Here is a 17,092-nt window from a genome sequence, read left to right as displayed (position 1 = left end):
AGAGTTGAGTCACCAACCTAAGCCAGCCATGGGCCCTACCTGAACACCAGGAGGTGGCAAGTCTCCAAGTGATGCCAGGTTTACTCTTGCGCGACCATGAAGAAAGACTCTTGAACTCTTTAGACCAGAGACCAAATTTCTTTAGTAACATTTTTTTGCATTGTCATTTCCACTTAGAAATACTTTTAAAGGCACATTAAATTGCTTAAAAGATCCCCGTCTGATGTAACCTGAGTTGGTCTTTTATACTGGTTTTGAATTTTCATGTTATGCAGTGTAAGTACATAAAATGACTTACAAGCCTGTGTATCACATGTCAATTGAATACCTTTATCAGCAAAGCTTGTGGTGATAAAAAAAAAATCCTGATTGAATATTCAAAATGAAATCAAAATAAAAGCTAGTTTCCAAGGAAGGTAGCTTTGCTTTTGGGAAAAAAAAAAACCCAACAATCAAATCCTATTCAGACATGCTTAAAGGAGTTCATCGTTCATTAACTGAATTCTGAAGCCAAAATTATTTAAATTAAAAATACACTAAAAATAGGATTTTTTTTTAAAGCAAATAAGTAGCTAAAGCACAGTTTTACAACACAAAACAGTGATGATAAAAAATTCTGCTGTATATTACTTGTCTAAAATGTTAGTTTCATTTTTTAAATAAGAACTTGAAAGCAAGTGAAGAAATCAATCTTAGGTTCTGGGAGGGTTGTGGGACTTTTTTCTTGATACTCCTGTTATCTTGAATTACCTTGTCACTGAAATTGAATTCTTCTATTGTTACTCTTTTGATAAGATTGCCATCTGGTGGCGTTTGCTATTTTTAAAAATTGAGCTATTGATAAGGAATTTCCTAATTCAAATTAATACAATACCTACTACTACTGCAGTAACATGAGTATAGTGTTAATGAACACATTAATTAAGTTATTCTTCACACACATGATCCACTTCTTGTGCAAATGCTTTGCACAAAGTCAAATTATTCTGTGCAAAAGGGATCCCTCTCATCGAATTTCCAGGAGATACAGCATGAGTCATCAACCATTCCTGAGCTCTTCACCATCACTTGAAGATAAACATTAGAATCATATTATAACAAAACTACAAAGGAATCCTACTCATCTTGAAGACTCCACCAAAAGAATGCTGCTTCTAACCAGCAGGTTGAGTCCAAACTTGCAGTGTGCCAGCGCATCAGTCTAACAGATTAATACGCTCCAAGGTTTAACATAGCTCAGACGACCAGCTTGGTTACTTTTACTAAACGGTGAGCTGCTGCTAATGCAGGATTACAATAAATGAGTGGTTTTGCACTGCTTAAAAACAACAGAAAGCAAAGTTGAAAGCATTTGAATGTCATAGGTATCCTAACACCACATTCAAAAAGACAATTAAAAGGGAAAAAAAACAAGAACATTTGAGTATTACAGGCTATGTTTCTTGTTTTTACCTAAAAGTCACAAGTACTTCAAAAGAAATTTAAAAACAAACCATGCATCTATAAATTAATTATATTGTGCAATGCTACTTTTGTGTTATTGTTGTATTTTTCCTGTCACGTAACTTGGAAAGCCAAGGAAAAGTACATTAAATACCATTCTCTCAAAAACTTAGCCTGCATTATTTTTATAAGAATCTTACCTTTCAATGGCCAGTTCTTTGTTTGAGAGTTGCTGAACTGTAATCACCACCTTCTTCTCAATTCCCTGTTTCAGCTTGAAATATAATTTCTCTCTATCTTTTGGCACAGGGCTAAAAGAATAAAAAAAACAAGTTTCTTTAGCACAGGTATAGAAGATTAACTGTTAAATACATAAAAGAGAGTAGCAGCCCACTTAAGCTGTTAATGGCTCAGCTCATTTGAGAGACCTCCTCTTCCTTTTTTCACAAGTTACTAAACCCGCACTGAAGAAAACCATACTGTATACTGTCTGGGGGATTTACCAGGCAAATGTATCCAAAAATGCATGGGATATTTTGGGTTTTAAAATGATCAAAAATACGCTATATACTGGCTATGAAGCAAAAAATAAATGGAAGTTTTCACAGAATTAACTCGCAATTCCAGTGAAAAAAATCTTGCAATTAACTGTTAGGCAAAGAAGACACTGCTCCCATGTTCCCTGTAATCCTTAGAGAAGCCTACATTTTCTATCTTCAATAAATTTGGAATTCAATAGCCTATTGAAACAAAAACAAACCTCAAAAAAAAAAAAGAGACCACTAGACTGTAGTTACTTGAGAAAACTGGTCTGACTAAAGTTTGACAGACTTCCTACTATCTTTGCCATTTACACAGGCCTACCTTGAGCATCCCTCCCACAAATCATGTATTTAAAATAAACTAACGAAAAAAAATCCTGATTTTTAATCTTTTTACAGAAAAGATACAGAGAAGAAAACTGTAATAGCAAAGCAACAGCTCCCTTTTTATAACAAGTCTATTTATGAAAAGAGGCTGAATCTATTTTACTGCACTATAGCAGCAGTGCCTTCTGCAAGTAGCTATACACTTTCTTCAAAGAGATTTCTACTTTTCCCTTTCCACTCAGATTACCTAAAATTCCCTTTTCCATCATCTTCTTTGACTTCTAAGGAAACACTGAAAGTGTACACATCACTATCCGGAGTAGGAAGAACAAAGTCCTTTACATGATCAGATGCTTGTTTGGAAGACCGTTTGAATGCTGTTGAGAAACTATACAAAATTCGGCTGACCTGCAGAAAAGCAAAAAAATTAATAGTTTTATGAAAAAAAAAAAAAAAGAGAGTATTTTTAATGGAGCATTGTGATGTGGTTTTGAGGGACATAAAGTTACCGTCACTTGCCTCTTATACTGAACACAAAGCATGCCTCACACAACACAAAACATTCAGATCAGGTGTTTAATAACCAAGCAAATTCAGTAACAACATCTCCTATTCCCATTCACATCACATTCGCTGCTCATTGCTCATGTAACACTCAGTAAGTCAATATACATTACAAATTTAGGAATGCAACTCATTAGCGGACCTGAATAACGTGCTTCTCAGGTTGTGTATTTAACAACACAACTTACAGCTTGCTCTTGCAGATGTCAAAAAACAAGATTTCTTCTTTTCTCTTATTTTTCCACCCTAGAAAATCCTTTTCTCCCAAACTATCACATAGCTCTTCCTAAAATATCTAGGGCAGAATATTGTAAAATGATTCTTTGTAACTCACAAGGTCCACACTGCAACTTCAGTCTGAAACATACTCAAAAGGGGTAGGCCTGAAAAAACGAACTATTCGTCTTAACTTAGGCTTTCTAAATCTTCGCATTACAGTGCACTCTGGAATTTATTGAAATGCTAAAAGAAAAAAAATCAAATGACATTAATATTCATGTATGACTAGCTGCACATTCTGTGAATGTTATATGTGTTAACTTATTTTTCAAGGCATTATATACCATTTCCATATCTGGAATAACCTCTTAAAATACCGCTTGTATCCTTTTTACAAGTCACTGTACAACACTCAATACTTACTGCCTCTTTTATCTCACAGGAGAAAACATGAATCTGGAACTCTTCAGTTCCACAGCTGCTTTCAGTAAATGCAAAACAGTCACTCTCTGAAGTCCCGTTTTGTCCACGCACACAGAACAACACCTTATAGATGGGGAAAGAGGCGATCTCCACATTGTTTGATTGATCTATTATTCTGTCAAGGCAAGTAATGGGGGACATCAAAGCAAAAGGTCACTAAAGCAAACAGGCCTACCTAAAAGGCTTTTCTAAAATATCTAAAAAAAAAATATCTAAACTGTAATTACTACTAAATTCAAGTACACAAGATGGGCAGTAGGAACAGAAATGTCACGTTTTCCAAATTGAAAATGTAAATGTTTCTGGTTGTGACGTTGGCTTAATTTCTTTTATACTCCATTATAGAGACAAATGCCGTACCTCTATACCATGCAGTAACAATGACCACCATTGCTCTGCAACCATTCATGAAAAATATGGGAATAGAAATGTAGAAACCACAGCAACTGTGAAAATGAAATTTGTATACAAAGATCAAAGAAAATTCTCTCTGTTGAAGAAAACATTATTTATTCCATTTGTTTTTATTATTTATTTGGGACTATATAGCTTAGCAAATGCTTGCTGCCGTCTTCATGTGACTATTAATCTAAGGGCTCATAGAATTTTAAACTCCTCTCAAACTCAGAACTCAAAGAATATTTCAGAAACTTCAGAGAAGACAACAGGGGTAATATACTTTCCAGTATATCTCTTATTATCATATCTGAACAGAGACGCAGGTAGAAAGATATGCCTTTGTTGACACTGTATGGCAACCACTACCACCAACTATGCACTGCATGTTACATTTCAGCAGGCATTTTGTGGCGCCAGAGGAATTTCTCAAAAATAACTGTCTTCAAGAACTGCAGGCACAAATCCAGCAATTCTACTTCCCTGTGCAGGTAACAAAGTCAGAATCTGCCTTTTATGTGTCTGTGCAAGTAACAAAAGAAACATTTGTATGTTACCTTACAGAGCCTTCTGGGATGTTGGGAACATAAAGCGTCACCGGCAAAGGGGCCCGACTGGAGGATTTCATGTTTGCCATGGCATGTAGAGCTTCCGGTTCATTTCGAGGGGCAGACACTTTCGTGCTCCCTAAATAAGTCAGTTTGTTAAACAATACACTGTCCTCTTCCAGGGGTTCACTGGGTGAAGATGGCCTTGGTGCAGAGATTTCTGAAAATGAAGAAACCACTTCTTTAACCATTTGTTTCTATTCTGACACATTATTTTCTGAAAGGATTCCATAGCAAAATCTCCCACTTCCTTTAAGAATGGGCCAGTTCCAATTGCAAGAAATACATTTGGCAGCTTAACATTAATGTTAAGTCTATTCCAATGCATGTTTCCAAGTACTGCACACGGTCAGATTGCCTTTTGATTCTTTTTAGCAGTGCTAGAACACCATTTTTCCTTAAGCTCTACTCCCCACGTGTTCTTTAGTTTGCTTATATCTCCTTCTAATTTCTACTCGTCATTTTGCATAACGATGCCTCTTTAATTCTTCTCTCCCATGTCTTTGCAGTTTATGTAGACTTCAATGTGGTTGACACTTCTCGATAGCTACATTAACTGCTTGAAACCATCAAGGAGCCGGAGAAAAGGAAAGGGATACCTGTTTGCTCCTCTACTCAGCATAAGAAAAGCATTCTTTTTCCAAAATCACACTACTATGGACAGGGGCGACCTTGAGAGAGCCTTTGGGGGGCTTTGCTGTTCTTGTTTTCTGGTGGGGTTTTTTAAGGCGTTTTGACATTTGAGAAACAAAAGCAGAGGAGGAAGAAAAATTCATAAGTATGGAATCAGAATAATCCAGGTTGGAAAAGACCTCCAGAGATCATCTAGCTTTAACTCCTCCTCAAAGACAGATCAGGTTAGTTAAGGGCTCGTTTCAAAACTGGATCGGGTTACTCAGGGTACTCCAGCTGAGTCTGGTATCTCTGAAGATGGACATTCCAAACATCTCTAAGCCATCTGCCCCCTGTTATTTTTATTTCTTATTACTAGACCTAATTATTTCCATAATACTTAAATCATAAAGGTTTGCATATTGAGTTATTTCTATTGGAGAGCAGGAAAACAGTATTTACGAGTATTTTTTGTTCATTCATGCTAAGGTTTGTGTTCCGTTTGAAGCTCTAAAAATCACGTCAAACAGGGAGCCAGTAGGTAAGTTTTAATTTCCAAACAGATGCCATGGAAATTATCTGATACAATGCCACAGAAACGCTCTGCATACTACTGAGGGAAAAAGAATTCTAATTCAAGGCCCATGGAGATGACCACAGCCTTGTATTCCTAATACTAAAAAAGAAAAAAAAAAAAGCTGTCAAATGGTAACTGAAAATACTCAAATTCTTTGGCAATTATTCATTTTCTTATATTATGTTTCAGCATTATTAAAACACTCCAGCAAAGCCACCACTGAAATACCTATAAGACTGCTATCCTGCACAAAACATTAGCATTTATTAGTCAGCCCAATTCAAAAGTAAAAATCCAAATGAAACAGAGAAGTCCAGATGAGTTTTCACAAAAGTGTAAATCAAAGCAACAATCAAATTTCTAAAATTCAGCCTTAGATTATTCCATAGCTTCTAAAAACTTTTGGACCTAAAGGAACACACAAGCTTGGGGGGTGTGGGACATTTTACATAAAAAGCTTTCAGTCCTCCCTTTTTCATCAAAATTTCAAATACCAGCAAAGTACCACAATCATTCCTAGCAAATGTCAAATCTAAAACCATCCTTACTGATACCTGGTGATAAAACCAGGGCTGAAAAGTTTATCAGTTTGCCCAAGGTATATTTCATTTGCAGGTGGTACTGTCAATGGGTACTAGACAGTTACTGCCCGGGTAACTGGACTACAGATAAGAACTAAGAACACCCACAAGTTACCCGATACCTACTCCTAATTCATCTAGGGCTGGAGACAAAATGAAAATTATCTTGACCAAAAAGAGCAGCACAGGGTATCAATCTGATGATAATCTATCTATTCCTGTCTAAAAATCCTCAAGTAATGAGAAAGAAGAAGAGGGTCCAGGGTATTCTCCAGTGGAATTTTGGAATGAAGTTCCAGAAAGCTTTATATTCATTTTAAGGCTAACTCGAAACTGTATAAAGGAAAAAACCTGCCATATGTGATTGGGGGGGGAAGTACTTTAACAATACCTGTAGTAGAAGGGTCTAAAACAAGGTGCAAAGACGGCTGATACGTTTGACCTGTGGACCTATCTCCAGCTGCCTGGCTGCAGGCATCGCTGGAACCTTCTTGGAGAGCAGAGGAGTCCTTCTGGTCTTTTTCAGAATCCCTCAGTATCTCCTCCATTGCCTTCTCCAGCTGATCATCTCCATTGGAAAATACCTGTAAGCAAAAGGAGATGACTTTTATTTAAAGCTACCTGTAGCTTTACTTTCACTATTATTTTTCAAACATATAGCCTTACTAATTGCAAAAGTTAAGAAACTTTACTAAACAAGACAACACACTAAGCACCTATAAGACTATATCATAATATAACTGACGTCCATTTTACCAAACAGAACTAATCACACAAAGCTTCTGATACCCACTAAACATTCACAGAACATCACTCATTGTATCTTTTCCTTTTTAATATTTAATACTACAAAAGTTAGAAGTTCCTATATTAATGAGGAATAACCAGTAATTGTGTATTTTTATAAATTACCAACTTAAAGTACAAACAAAAACCTTAACAGTTAGTTTGATATCAACTTTTCAGCTGTGCAGTATTAAAAAATAACCTCAACACAAATGAAAAGCTGTGATTTGTGGGCAGTTTAAATGACCAATATAAAAATAGCTACATTTCTTTTTCTAAAGATTACTAAGAATAAGAGAAGCTCAGCATTCTCCAAGAAATTTTTTTTTTTTTTAAAGATGTCCTGTATAAAGCATCTTTTCCCTTGGTAATTCAGCTCATTTTAACGAGTCACTCATGCCTCTGTGCCTAATCCTTCTATCTCCCCTTCCTCAAGGTCTGCTCACTGATCTACACACGCCTATGGAAAATGACAGGCAGCAGAATGACATTCTTCTGATGAATAAAAAGGACATTATAGACTTTTATCTGTTTCTTACATTTATTTCTTACATATTACATATACAATTCATACAATTCTCCAGCTGTAGAATCAGTGTTTCACAAGGTGATGTGTTTAATTTTCTGGAAGGAAATATAGAGAGGAAAAGCACAGGGAGGACAAGTAACCTGGCCCCTGCTCCATTCTTTCTCCCGAGTCACATACTATGCCAGCAGTGGAGCCAGATACTTGCATTCTAGTTTCACACAGCGGTTGGCTGCTCTTCCCACCCACAGCAATTTTCTTGTGTTATACAGGACACTAATATATACCTCAAAGCTTAGCACTAAAGCACACTGGAGCCAAAGATCTCAGATTCAACAAAATTAAATCAAATGTAATCTAATGTCTCTTCCCATTACATAAAATGCACGTTCTCACTGCTAGTCCAACAACCATCCATCTAAAAACTACAGAACTCTATTAAAATTCTATGATTCTATGAAAGTAACAGGTTTGTGTGTTTAGATCCTCCAGTCAGAACAAAAACAAAAGATCAGACTTTGTTACAGATTTGTCTTAAAGAAAATTTTACTGTCTTAATCATATCCAGTCCATTTCAGTTGTTCCACCAATTGTCCTCACCAAATTGGGAGGGGGTGCAAGTGCAAGGAAATGGCAAGAAAATTACAAGACACATTCCCTAGGAAAAAAAAAAAAAAAAAAAAGAAATCCAACCTTTCACAAGTACTAGCTTTTAAAACAAAAGAAAAAAAAACATGGCCAATAACAGAGTTGCATTATGGATTCCACCTCTAGTTCACTTCCCTCTTTCCAGACATAATTACTAAAAAAGCAGCTAGTATTTAGTAGAGAGAAATAATCATCTGTAAATAACAGTTATGCAAAGACAGACTAAGTACTTTTTGTCATTTCAAGGGGAACAAATTGCTATTGTTCCAAGTAGACCAAAACCAGTATATCAGCTACTGCAACTGAAGTGGGGAATTTTGTAATTAACCAATCAGCTGTCATCCAACTGTTAAAATATTCTGCTTTTTAGAGGTAGAAAGCTTTTAGGAAAGGTCTTAGTCATGCCTAAAGTAGCACTAAGCAGGAAAACTAAATTAAAAACTAAAAAACAAAACCCTCTGTGGTCTACTGCTATGCAGCCTAATTACATGCTTTTAAGATAACAACACTCAGAGCCTCTGGTCCCTCAATAAAGAATAATTCCTGAGCTTTAATCTGAAGTTTATACTTTGAAAAGAACTTCTTAGTCCTTTTACTAATGTATAAATCCACAAAATACTAATAAAGCTGTCCCCTGAAGAAGTTATTAAAAGAAAAACTGAACTGCCACTTTTGGACAGATTTGCTTGATCTGAGCTGTCAGTTTCACTAGTAATTACAGCCGGAGAGTCTCCTCAAGCACACACAAGTATCTTTGATTAATTATTCAAAAGAAGATGCAAGCTTTTTACCAATACAAATCTTGCTACACATTTAAAATGAAGTAATAGTAAACCTTTAGCTGAGGTTTTTCATCTTTTCCAGAGGTGTCTTCAGATTGCTGATGAACCAGGACAAATTCTTCATTAATTAACGTGGATACAGTTTCAGAAGTCCTACTGGTTTTGCTAAATGATGTTTTGACTTCCATGTCAGGTCAGTAGTCTCCTCCTGCCACAAGAGCCTAACAAAGAAGGAAAAATATTAAATTACTAGTTTTGAAGCTATAAACAATATGTTAATAGATGTAATATGAAGTTATTGTGGAATAATCTAATACTTAAATGTATATGAATGTATTAAACTATATTCCTCAAACTCTGATTTCATTGGTGTATGGGATCTTTTTTACATAGCAAGTCTGATTTTTAGGGGGTGTGTTTAAAAATCCTACGATTTAATAGCAGTGGCTGTTATCTATGGGTATGGATAACACATGAGGAGGTTTACCTCCGAGCTTCCACTTCCCCTGTTTTTACTCTCCCAGAGCTCCCGCTGCCTCCTGAAGCCCTGCCCTTTGGTCTCCCTCACACAGGCGCATTTCTTACCCAGACTGTCACCCAGGTTGGGTGAAGATACAGGTTATCGGAAGACTTAATTTTCCAAAAACTGCATATCAAAGTGTATGCTAACCACATGAAAACATATTTAGCAATGGATTATGTTAGAATTGGTTTTATTACATTTATATCTATAGGTGATGAAGTCAAAGGTGATACTAAACCACAATCACATCATCTCAGCAAATTTATCTGAAACCACCTACAACAGATTTAAAATTAACCACACTACTTAAAAAAAAAAAAACACCAAAAAAAACCCACACACAGAACCCCCCCACCCACACAAACAACAAACTATAAATATTATGGAAACTGAGAACAAGTTTTCTCTTCTTGTCTGCACAGCAAAAAATAAATTTACAAACAAAAAAATAAAAGGACAAAATAATGGCCAGCCCATACTTTACAAGCTCATATAAAAATAAAAACACAGAACCAAAGCCATCCCTAGCACTTCAGAATGAGGACAGCTACTGTAGGTATCCACCAAATACAGACAGCATCACTTATGGTCATTCAGAAGGTCTTCCCTGATTCCTTAGGGAATTAAAAGCTAGAATGAAGAACACTGTATATTAGATTTTTTACATTTTAAATGGATCTAGGTTTTTATATTTTTTGTGTTAAAAGAAAAAATGTATTTTCAGGTAGACTTGATAAATAGCATGCACTTCCAGATATAGTCTATTTCCATATCAGTTTACTGAACAATACTACTCCGGCTGAGTACTGAGAACTTGCCAAGTGCCGAATTAACAGCAGTGCTTTACATCATTCATGGAAAATGGGTGTATTAAAAATGAAAATCTCGAGTGAAAGGAATGCTCATTTCCTCCCCTATTCTAGTCACATGCTATATAGAAAGCAAAAGCATATTTTATCATCAGTCTTTGATCAAAAATAAATTTTAATGCCAGAGACAAACTAAGCACTAAAAATCACGATCAAGTAATTTCTCAAATTAAACAACTTGAGTGAAGTTCATGTCAGAGTTTAAGAATATAACTGAGTCTCATGAAAATTATTGAGATTTATACTATCTTAAGTAGTAAGCTACTTATAGAGAAAAAGTTTCTACTTTTACATTATAAAGGCACACGATCTTCTGAGGAAAAGCGGTAAAAAGAATAAAAATCTCCCTGAAAGAATCATGCAGTAAGGTTATTTGAGGAAGGGAAGGAGTAGAACATCTGAAGGGTTTTTTTTATTCTCAGTAACAAGAAAAGAGACATGCATTCTGGACTTTCCAATCACCTCCAGTCAGTAGATGGTTATTTCCCTTTTGTTGTTAGCTTTAGTCCTATCCAGGACTTACTCCTTTTTCACTCGTTATTGAGTTACACACTTGAATGCCCCCTTTTCCTACAAAAGGTAAGGAACAAATGACAATGTCACCTATTAGACATGTACACAATCAAGAACAGACCTCTACTACTAAACTCATAAGTAATTCTCTTTTTTTGATTGTCCTTTCTGATGAAAAGCTGAAAGTTAAGAATGTAAGAATTTATTCTTGATTGCATTAGTCAGAACATACAGACAGTTGTACAGCCTACAACGACGTTAAATTTATTCTCTGAAGTTAGCAGCAGACAATCGTGGAGCTGCATGCTGTCTCAGAATACTGACAAAAGACGTTTAGCATTTGCTTTATCAGTTTAATGTTACTGGAAGGGCAGTAACCAGCAAAGAGGGGCTGACAGTCAGCAAACATAATGCACCTCAGCTACTTTTGCATGAAGTCCAGCAGCTTAGTTTAAGCCGATAGCGCAGCTTAGTTCCAAATGAATGAACATGGCCAAGGTGCGAATACACACACCTTCTGTTCTGCCAACCCCGCTCCAAGCATTAAAACCTCAGACCAGATGGTAGCTTCCCAAACCACCAGAGCCAAGAGTCAGTACTGCTCTTCCAACAATACTTCAGAAAGATATCAAAAAACTGTGCTTTGAAAGTTCTCTTCACAGTAAGAAACACTGGCAAGTATGTACTACTACTGCACGAAGTAATTTCTACAAAAGAAGCACCTTGAATAGTCACGTTCCTTCCTACAGAGAAGATAATTTTCCCTCCACACTTTGACAAACAATAACACACAGAAAAAAAAACATTCAGAAACCCAGCAACAAATACACAGGAGGAAATTTTCCTAAACTCAGCTAAATAAAGCCAAGTATGAAAAAAGGATTAAAATTTTTAAAAGTAACAATTTCAGAGAGGTCTTTCTGACAAACATATTTTGAGATCAAAGCATGTTAGAAATACAAAGTAATTAATCAGACTTGCCTAGTTTTAAAAGGAGGGGGATGAGCGGTGGATCTTGCTCTGAAGCTGTAGCGATACATCGACTGAAGAAAAGCTGCTGATTTTCTCTGTGAGCTTTATTGCGTCATTTTGGTCAAGTCACTTCATTTCTCTGCTGTACTTCAGTTCCCAGTGGTTTTTTTTATACAAAGCTAACTAAGCCATACTACTTGGAATATAGGCGTTTTGGGGCCAGAGACCAGAACTTGCTACACATACATACAGCTTTAGGAGGCCCACACGTAGGAGCTTCCAGAAGGCACCCCAGGTTCATTGCAGCTCCCTTTATAAGGTGGCTTAAGCAGCTGCAGAGCAGGAGAAGCTGAAGAACAGCAATCCTGGAAGGGTTGGGTGGATTCAGCACTGTGTCAGAGCAAGGGGGATGGCACAGAAATGCTCCAAATTCCTTCCCTCCCTAACTATTCCACGTTGTCTATATTGAATCTAGACTTGCAAAACCGCACCACCTACAGAAGGACAAATACCCAGGTAGTGATGTACGTCCCTGGGATGGCTGGGCAGAGTCCCTCAAGACAGGGCACTGCTGGCATCACACAGTCACTGCGACAGGAGAAAAGAACCAAAGGTAGCGCCACTCACTTTCCAGAAGGGACCTGCTTTGCAGACTTGATTAGATTCATAAACTTCCTCATCAAACTCGTCCCCAAAAGGAAATACCAATTTTTACATGAACCCGTCTTCTGAAGCAGTTACCAGACATTTTGGGGCTTACTTTCACTTTAGGTTCAACAAGTATTTCAAAGTTACTGCTCAAGTTCACTGTTGGTTCAGAAAAAAAGAAAAAAAATATTTAATTTTGTTTCAGCATTACAACCAACAAAAAACAACAAAAAACGATAAAATGTAGATATATGAAATAAAGTGGAAAGACATCAAAAAGCAAGATAAATGTTGAACTATTTATTTTCAGTAAGCAACAAGAAACATGTTTTTAAAGGAAGCTTCCTGCCTTCTTGAAAGAAGGCAATCAAGAGCAGGCTCATTCATACTTTCTTTTGTCAAACAAACCAAATTGGGTCCTGTATTACAGGCAGGCTTTCAATGCCATATAGTTTGCCTCATGATCTCAAACCCCAAACAAGATACTGGTAAATAAGTTCTTCCTATTTCAGAACTAAACTTCCTCAAGGGCATCTCTGGGAACTTTCTGAAGAGGAAGGTCCAATACAGCTCTGCAGAGATTCATCTTCTGCTAACAGATGTCTGAAGCACAAATGCATACTGAAAAGCGTAGTTTATTCCCTTTTTTTGAACCGCACAATACAATGCATGACAGCAGAAAGAGCATTAAGCTAACAGAACCTGAAATCACAGATGCTACGCGAGTCAAATTTCTAGTTTACTGAAGCAACGTGGTTACATCCTAACTTGCCACCGAGGGAACTGGAAGCTGGACAGACACTGATGGTTATACACACACGAACACACACACATATAACTGAGTGTCTCGATCACAGACACATCTTACTTTTAAGAAATGTGTGAAACCCATGTGTTAGCTCTCACCCCATGAGCTTGCTAACATTAATGAGAGGCATAGGTAGCTCACACCCCTACGTGCTTGCCAACACTAACGAGAGGCATACCTTCCCCAGAAACCTAATAAACACTTCAAATACACAAAGCTTTACCTTCTCAATGCCTTCTCGGACTAAACAACTTTATAAAATTCCCTATCATGTTGTACGTCGAAGCAGTACAGCTAACCATCTCCCCCAAAACCCTTTTCTTCTCTAGTGATTGAGCGGACACATAGGCAGAAAAAAATCCTAAGTTTCAAAATATCATTTTGTTTAAATCTCACCGAGAACAGCAGCACTATAACTTTATCCTTAATCTCAATTTCTCTTTGTGTAATCTTTATATAAGAAACTAACTCTCTATGTTCACACTAACTACTGTTTTATTATCCATAAATTGTTTCCCAGTGTCTTATCTCTGACAGTGAAAAACTACGTAAAACTCATAGAAAACACAAATAAGCAAGCAAGCATTTACTTGGCTTACCAATACCATTTCCCAAGATTAAAATCAACCTAACACTGAGAGATGACTGCTGTACCACTATATTTTAAAATAGATGTACGTATATGTATATAAAAATTCTTCTAATTTCTGTGAAAGCAATGTTAAGAACAACAACAAAAAAACCAAAAACAAACAAAAACCCACCCACCCCCCCCCAACTAGAAAAGTAACCACAGGGCTTATTTTGGCAACACTCTTTCCTCTGTGAAAGCAAACAACTACTAAGTAGGCAACAGCAAATGATTAGTCTGTTCATGGACGGCAAACTGTTTTCAATTGTTGTACCGGGTGCTTAGATACAGAGGTTTTGCAGACTGTTTTCACACATCAATTTTATAGCCAAGGAATAACAATTTAAGGAAAACAGAATCAGGAGAACTACACAAGCAAGAAAATGTCTACCCTCCTTCAAAAACATACTACATCCACATCTTATCAAACGAATTGTAACCAGTGCTTTCGAACAAATTGCATTATGAATACTGAGACATTTATTATGAAGGAAACAGCTTTCCTGACTTGAATCTCTGGATTACGCATAAACGACTGAACCACTTAAGCATTATAAAGATTCATAGTTTGGAGTCTCTCGGGGAAGAATGCTGGGTTTATCCACCTTAAAGCTAAAATGGTCAGGGTGAAGAACCCCTCTAGAGGAATGGCTGGTCCATGGCTCAGGCAGGGAAGCAGCTGGCAGCTGCAGCCAGAGAAGCACCACCTCTGCTCTTCAGCAGAGATCATCAACCGCTGCAAGTCATGAAGGAAGATGGGAAGCAAATTTAAAAACAAAACAAACCCACTGATCTGAACCCCTAAAATTTACATATTGGGGGGAAGAAGTATTATGAACACTAGATGAAATATCAGTCCAGATAAGTGAAAGAATATCAGGTAAGCTGCTGGCTACAAAGCTAGCCTCCCATCAAGGTGGGTACCTCTGTTTTGGTTTTATTTATGCATGTTGAGCATGTAAGAGTCATGGAGGACAAGCTACACCCTAGACAAAGCAGAGTTAAAAATAAGCTCTGGGGGATTCTTTTTAAAATGAAACAAACAATTATTCAGGCCTAAGATTTGTCCATACATAGAAGTTAGTGGCATAAGGGACATCAGCTGAAGAACAGATCACGCTAGCATACATGCCTCTTGCTGACACAAAGTGATTTACGCTGTTTACAAGTACAACCAATGTCAGCTAATCCAATTAGTGCTTAACGAATTTAAGGACAAACATAAATACATTTCATTTTCTGCCAATTAAAAGGAAAAAAAAAAAATTCTTTCTCCGCCCTAATCCCTTCCAAAAAGTACACCTTAGAAATGTAAGTAAGATGGTTTCCTGCTACCCTAGAGGTGTTATCAGTCTTCGTGTGTACCTTATCAAAAAAATAAAATCACACCTACACGTCAAGTTCTGGCAAACAGGTTTACACAGTAGCCTACCAGGATTTCAAACAACTAGCTCAAGCACAGTTGCTGATTCTGCCTCGAGGATAAAGCAAGTAATGCAAATAAACTGGAGTACACCTTCACGCTATTTCCCTGTCATTAACTAAGCACTAACACTTCAGCTTCTTGAGCCAGTAATAAAATTTTTAACTTTGGAAAATATAAAGTAGCAACAAAGAGTATCCAATTTTTCATAGCTGGGGTTTGACAAACTTGGATTTCCTATTTTTTTCATTGCTACGCAATGCTTGCAGGCAGCATTCAGACTGAAACTGAGCACCAGCTGATTTACTGAACTGTACAGCCACTCACTCAAAAATGACCTATATTCCAGAGGAAAGCAGTACCATAAGACAATCATTGTTTTAAAGATATCGTTTCACCATTTATTCCTTAATAGTAAAAATAATAGTGTTGATCTAATTACACCCAATGGAACAACCTCTCTCCATTAAATATACTGAATATTTCAACCAGGTTTTTCTCCACAAGCTATTATTTCCAATAAGAATTACATGATGTAAAGCAAAAGAGACCATACGGAACAGCAGTATGGTACAACACAGTCGTGATTCTGGGTGCCAATATTTCTCCTTGCCAAACAAGTGCCTTATAAAATGTCCCTTCCGACACCAGTGAAACACACAAGAAATCTTGATTCATTGCCTGGCACCAACTACCTTCAGAGGTAGTAAAATCCTTGTTCCTCAAAGCCAGAATTTTAAGTGACAACAATTGTTATCTTGAGATTTGTAATATGCATTTTGGGCATATTAGGTTTCACAGATTTAACTTGAAATCGCAAAGTTTTGCTCTCAACAACAGAAGCTGCCTTTATACTACCAACCACAGACAACGAGATTGCTATTTCTCATCCTATTTCTTAAAAACTGTTCAACTGCAGTCAGTCCAGCACTGCACTTCAGGATGGACTAGATGATGTTTCGTGCTCTCTTCTTTAAGTCTTTCATTCTAGCAGTCGTAGAAAGCAACCATGAGTTGTAATGAATAACCACACCAGACATTTTTTTCTATTATTCAGTTAGATTTTCCAAAATCACAAGGACTTTGAGTTTTGATTTCACAGCCATCTAGACCTCTACTGCTTTTGTACCAAAACTATACAGTTTCTACAGTGCACTCAAGACTTTATAAGGAACAAAAACATTTCCTTTACGATAGGAAACAAAAACAAATTTCTTGTTAAAAAGAAATACTTCCACACATTATGCACTTAAAACCTTTCAGGAAGCAAGCTATAATCTTAAATTATCACTTGAAAATTTAAATATTTAGATATAACATGAAAAGATGGAGAAAGCAACCACAGCTATTTTAAAGACCAAGATTAACTGAAAGGGAAACCTCCTGAAAGTTAAGCTAGCTGCTTGAAATTGAGAAATACAGAGAGGTGTACCTGGCAATTAAAAGCCACACTAAATTACCCTGTTTGTAAATACTGCCTCCCTTAGTCCTATGCATGATGCAGTGCAGTGGTTCGACTAGCATTCTAATTTTTATTTGACCGGTAAATTCTTAACACCTTCTGCATGCCAGAACTAATCTGATGGCATTCCACATTCCTAGGGCAAGCTT

General features: G+C 36.8%; 1 protein-coding gene across 7 annotated transcripts in view; it reads right to left on the bottom strand.

Annotated features, from left to right (window-relative positions):
* Positions 1-17,092, bottom strand: part of RABGAP1L (RAB GTPase activating protein 1 like) — a 258,432-nt gene that overhangs the window by 215,561 nt on the left and 25,779 nt on the right. For all 7 annotated transcript variants that reach the window (XM_074598608.1, XM_074598609.1, XM_074598607.1 and 4 more), the window contains 6 exons: positions 9,148-9,315; positions 6,744-6,936; positions 4,532-4,742; positions 3,519-3,693; positions 2,560-2,720; positions 1,644-1,754 (listed from right to left, as the gene is read on the bottom strand). In XM_074598608.1, coding sequence (XP_074454709.1) covers positions 1,644-1,754; positions 2,560-2,720; positions 3,519-3,693; positions 4,532-4,742; positions 6,744-6,936; positions 9,148-9,282 — 986 coding nt within the window. In that variant the 5' untranslated portion in view covers positions 9,283-9,315. The remainder of the gene's footprint in view (positions 1-1,643; positions 1,755-2,559; positions 2,721-3,518; positions 3,694-4,531; positions 4,743-6,743; positions 6,937-9,147; positions 9,316-17,092) is intronic.

The sequence above is a fragment of the Larus michahellis genome, chromosome 8, assembly GCF_964199755.1.
Source record: "Larus michahellis chromosome 8, bLarMic1.1, whole genome shotgun sequence".
In the NCBI taxonomy this organism is placed as follows: domain Eukaryota; kingdom Metazoa; phylum Chordata; class Aves; order Charadriiformes; family Laridae; genus Larus; species Larus michahellis.
Note: the sequence above shows the minus strand (reverse complement) of the source record. Positions and strands in the feature narration are given on the sequence as shown.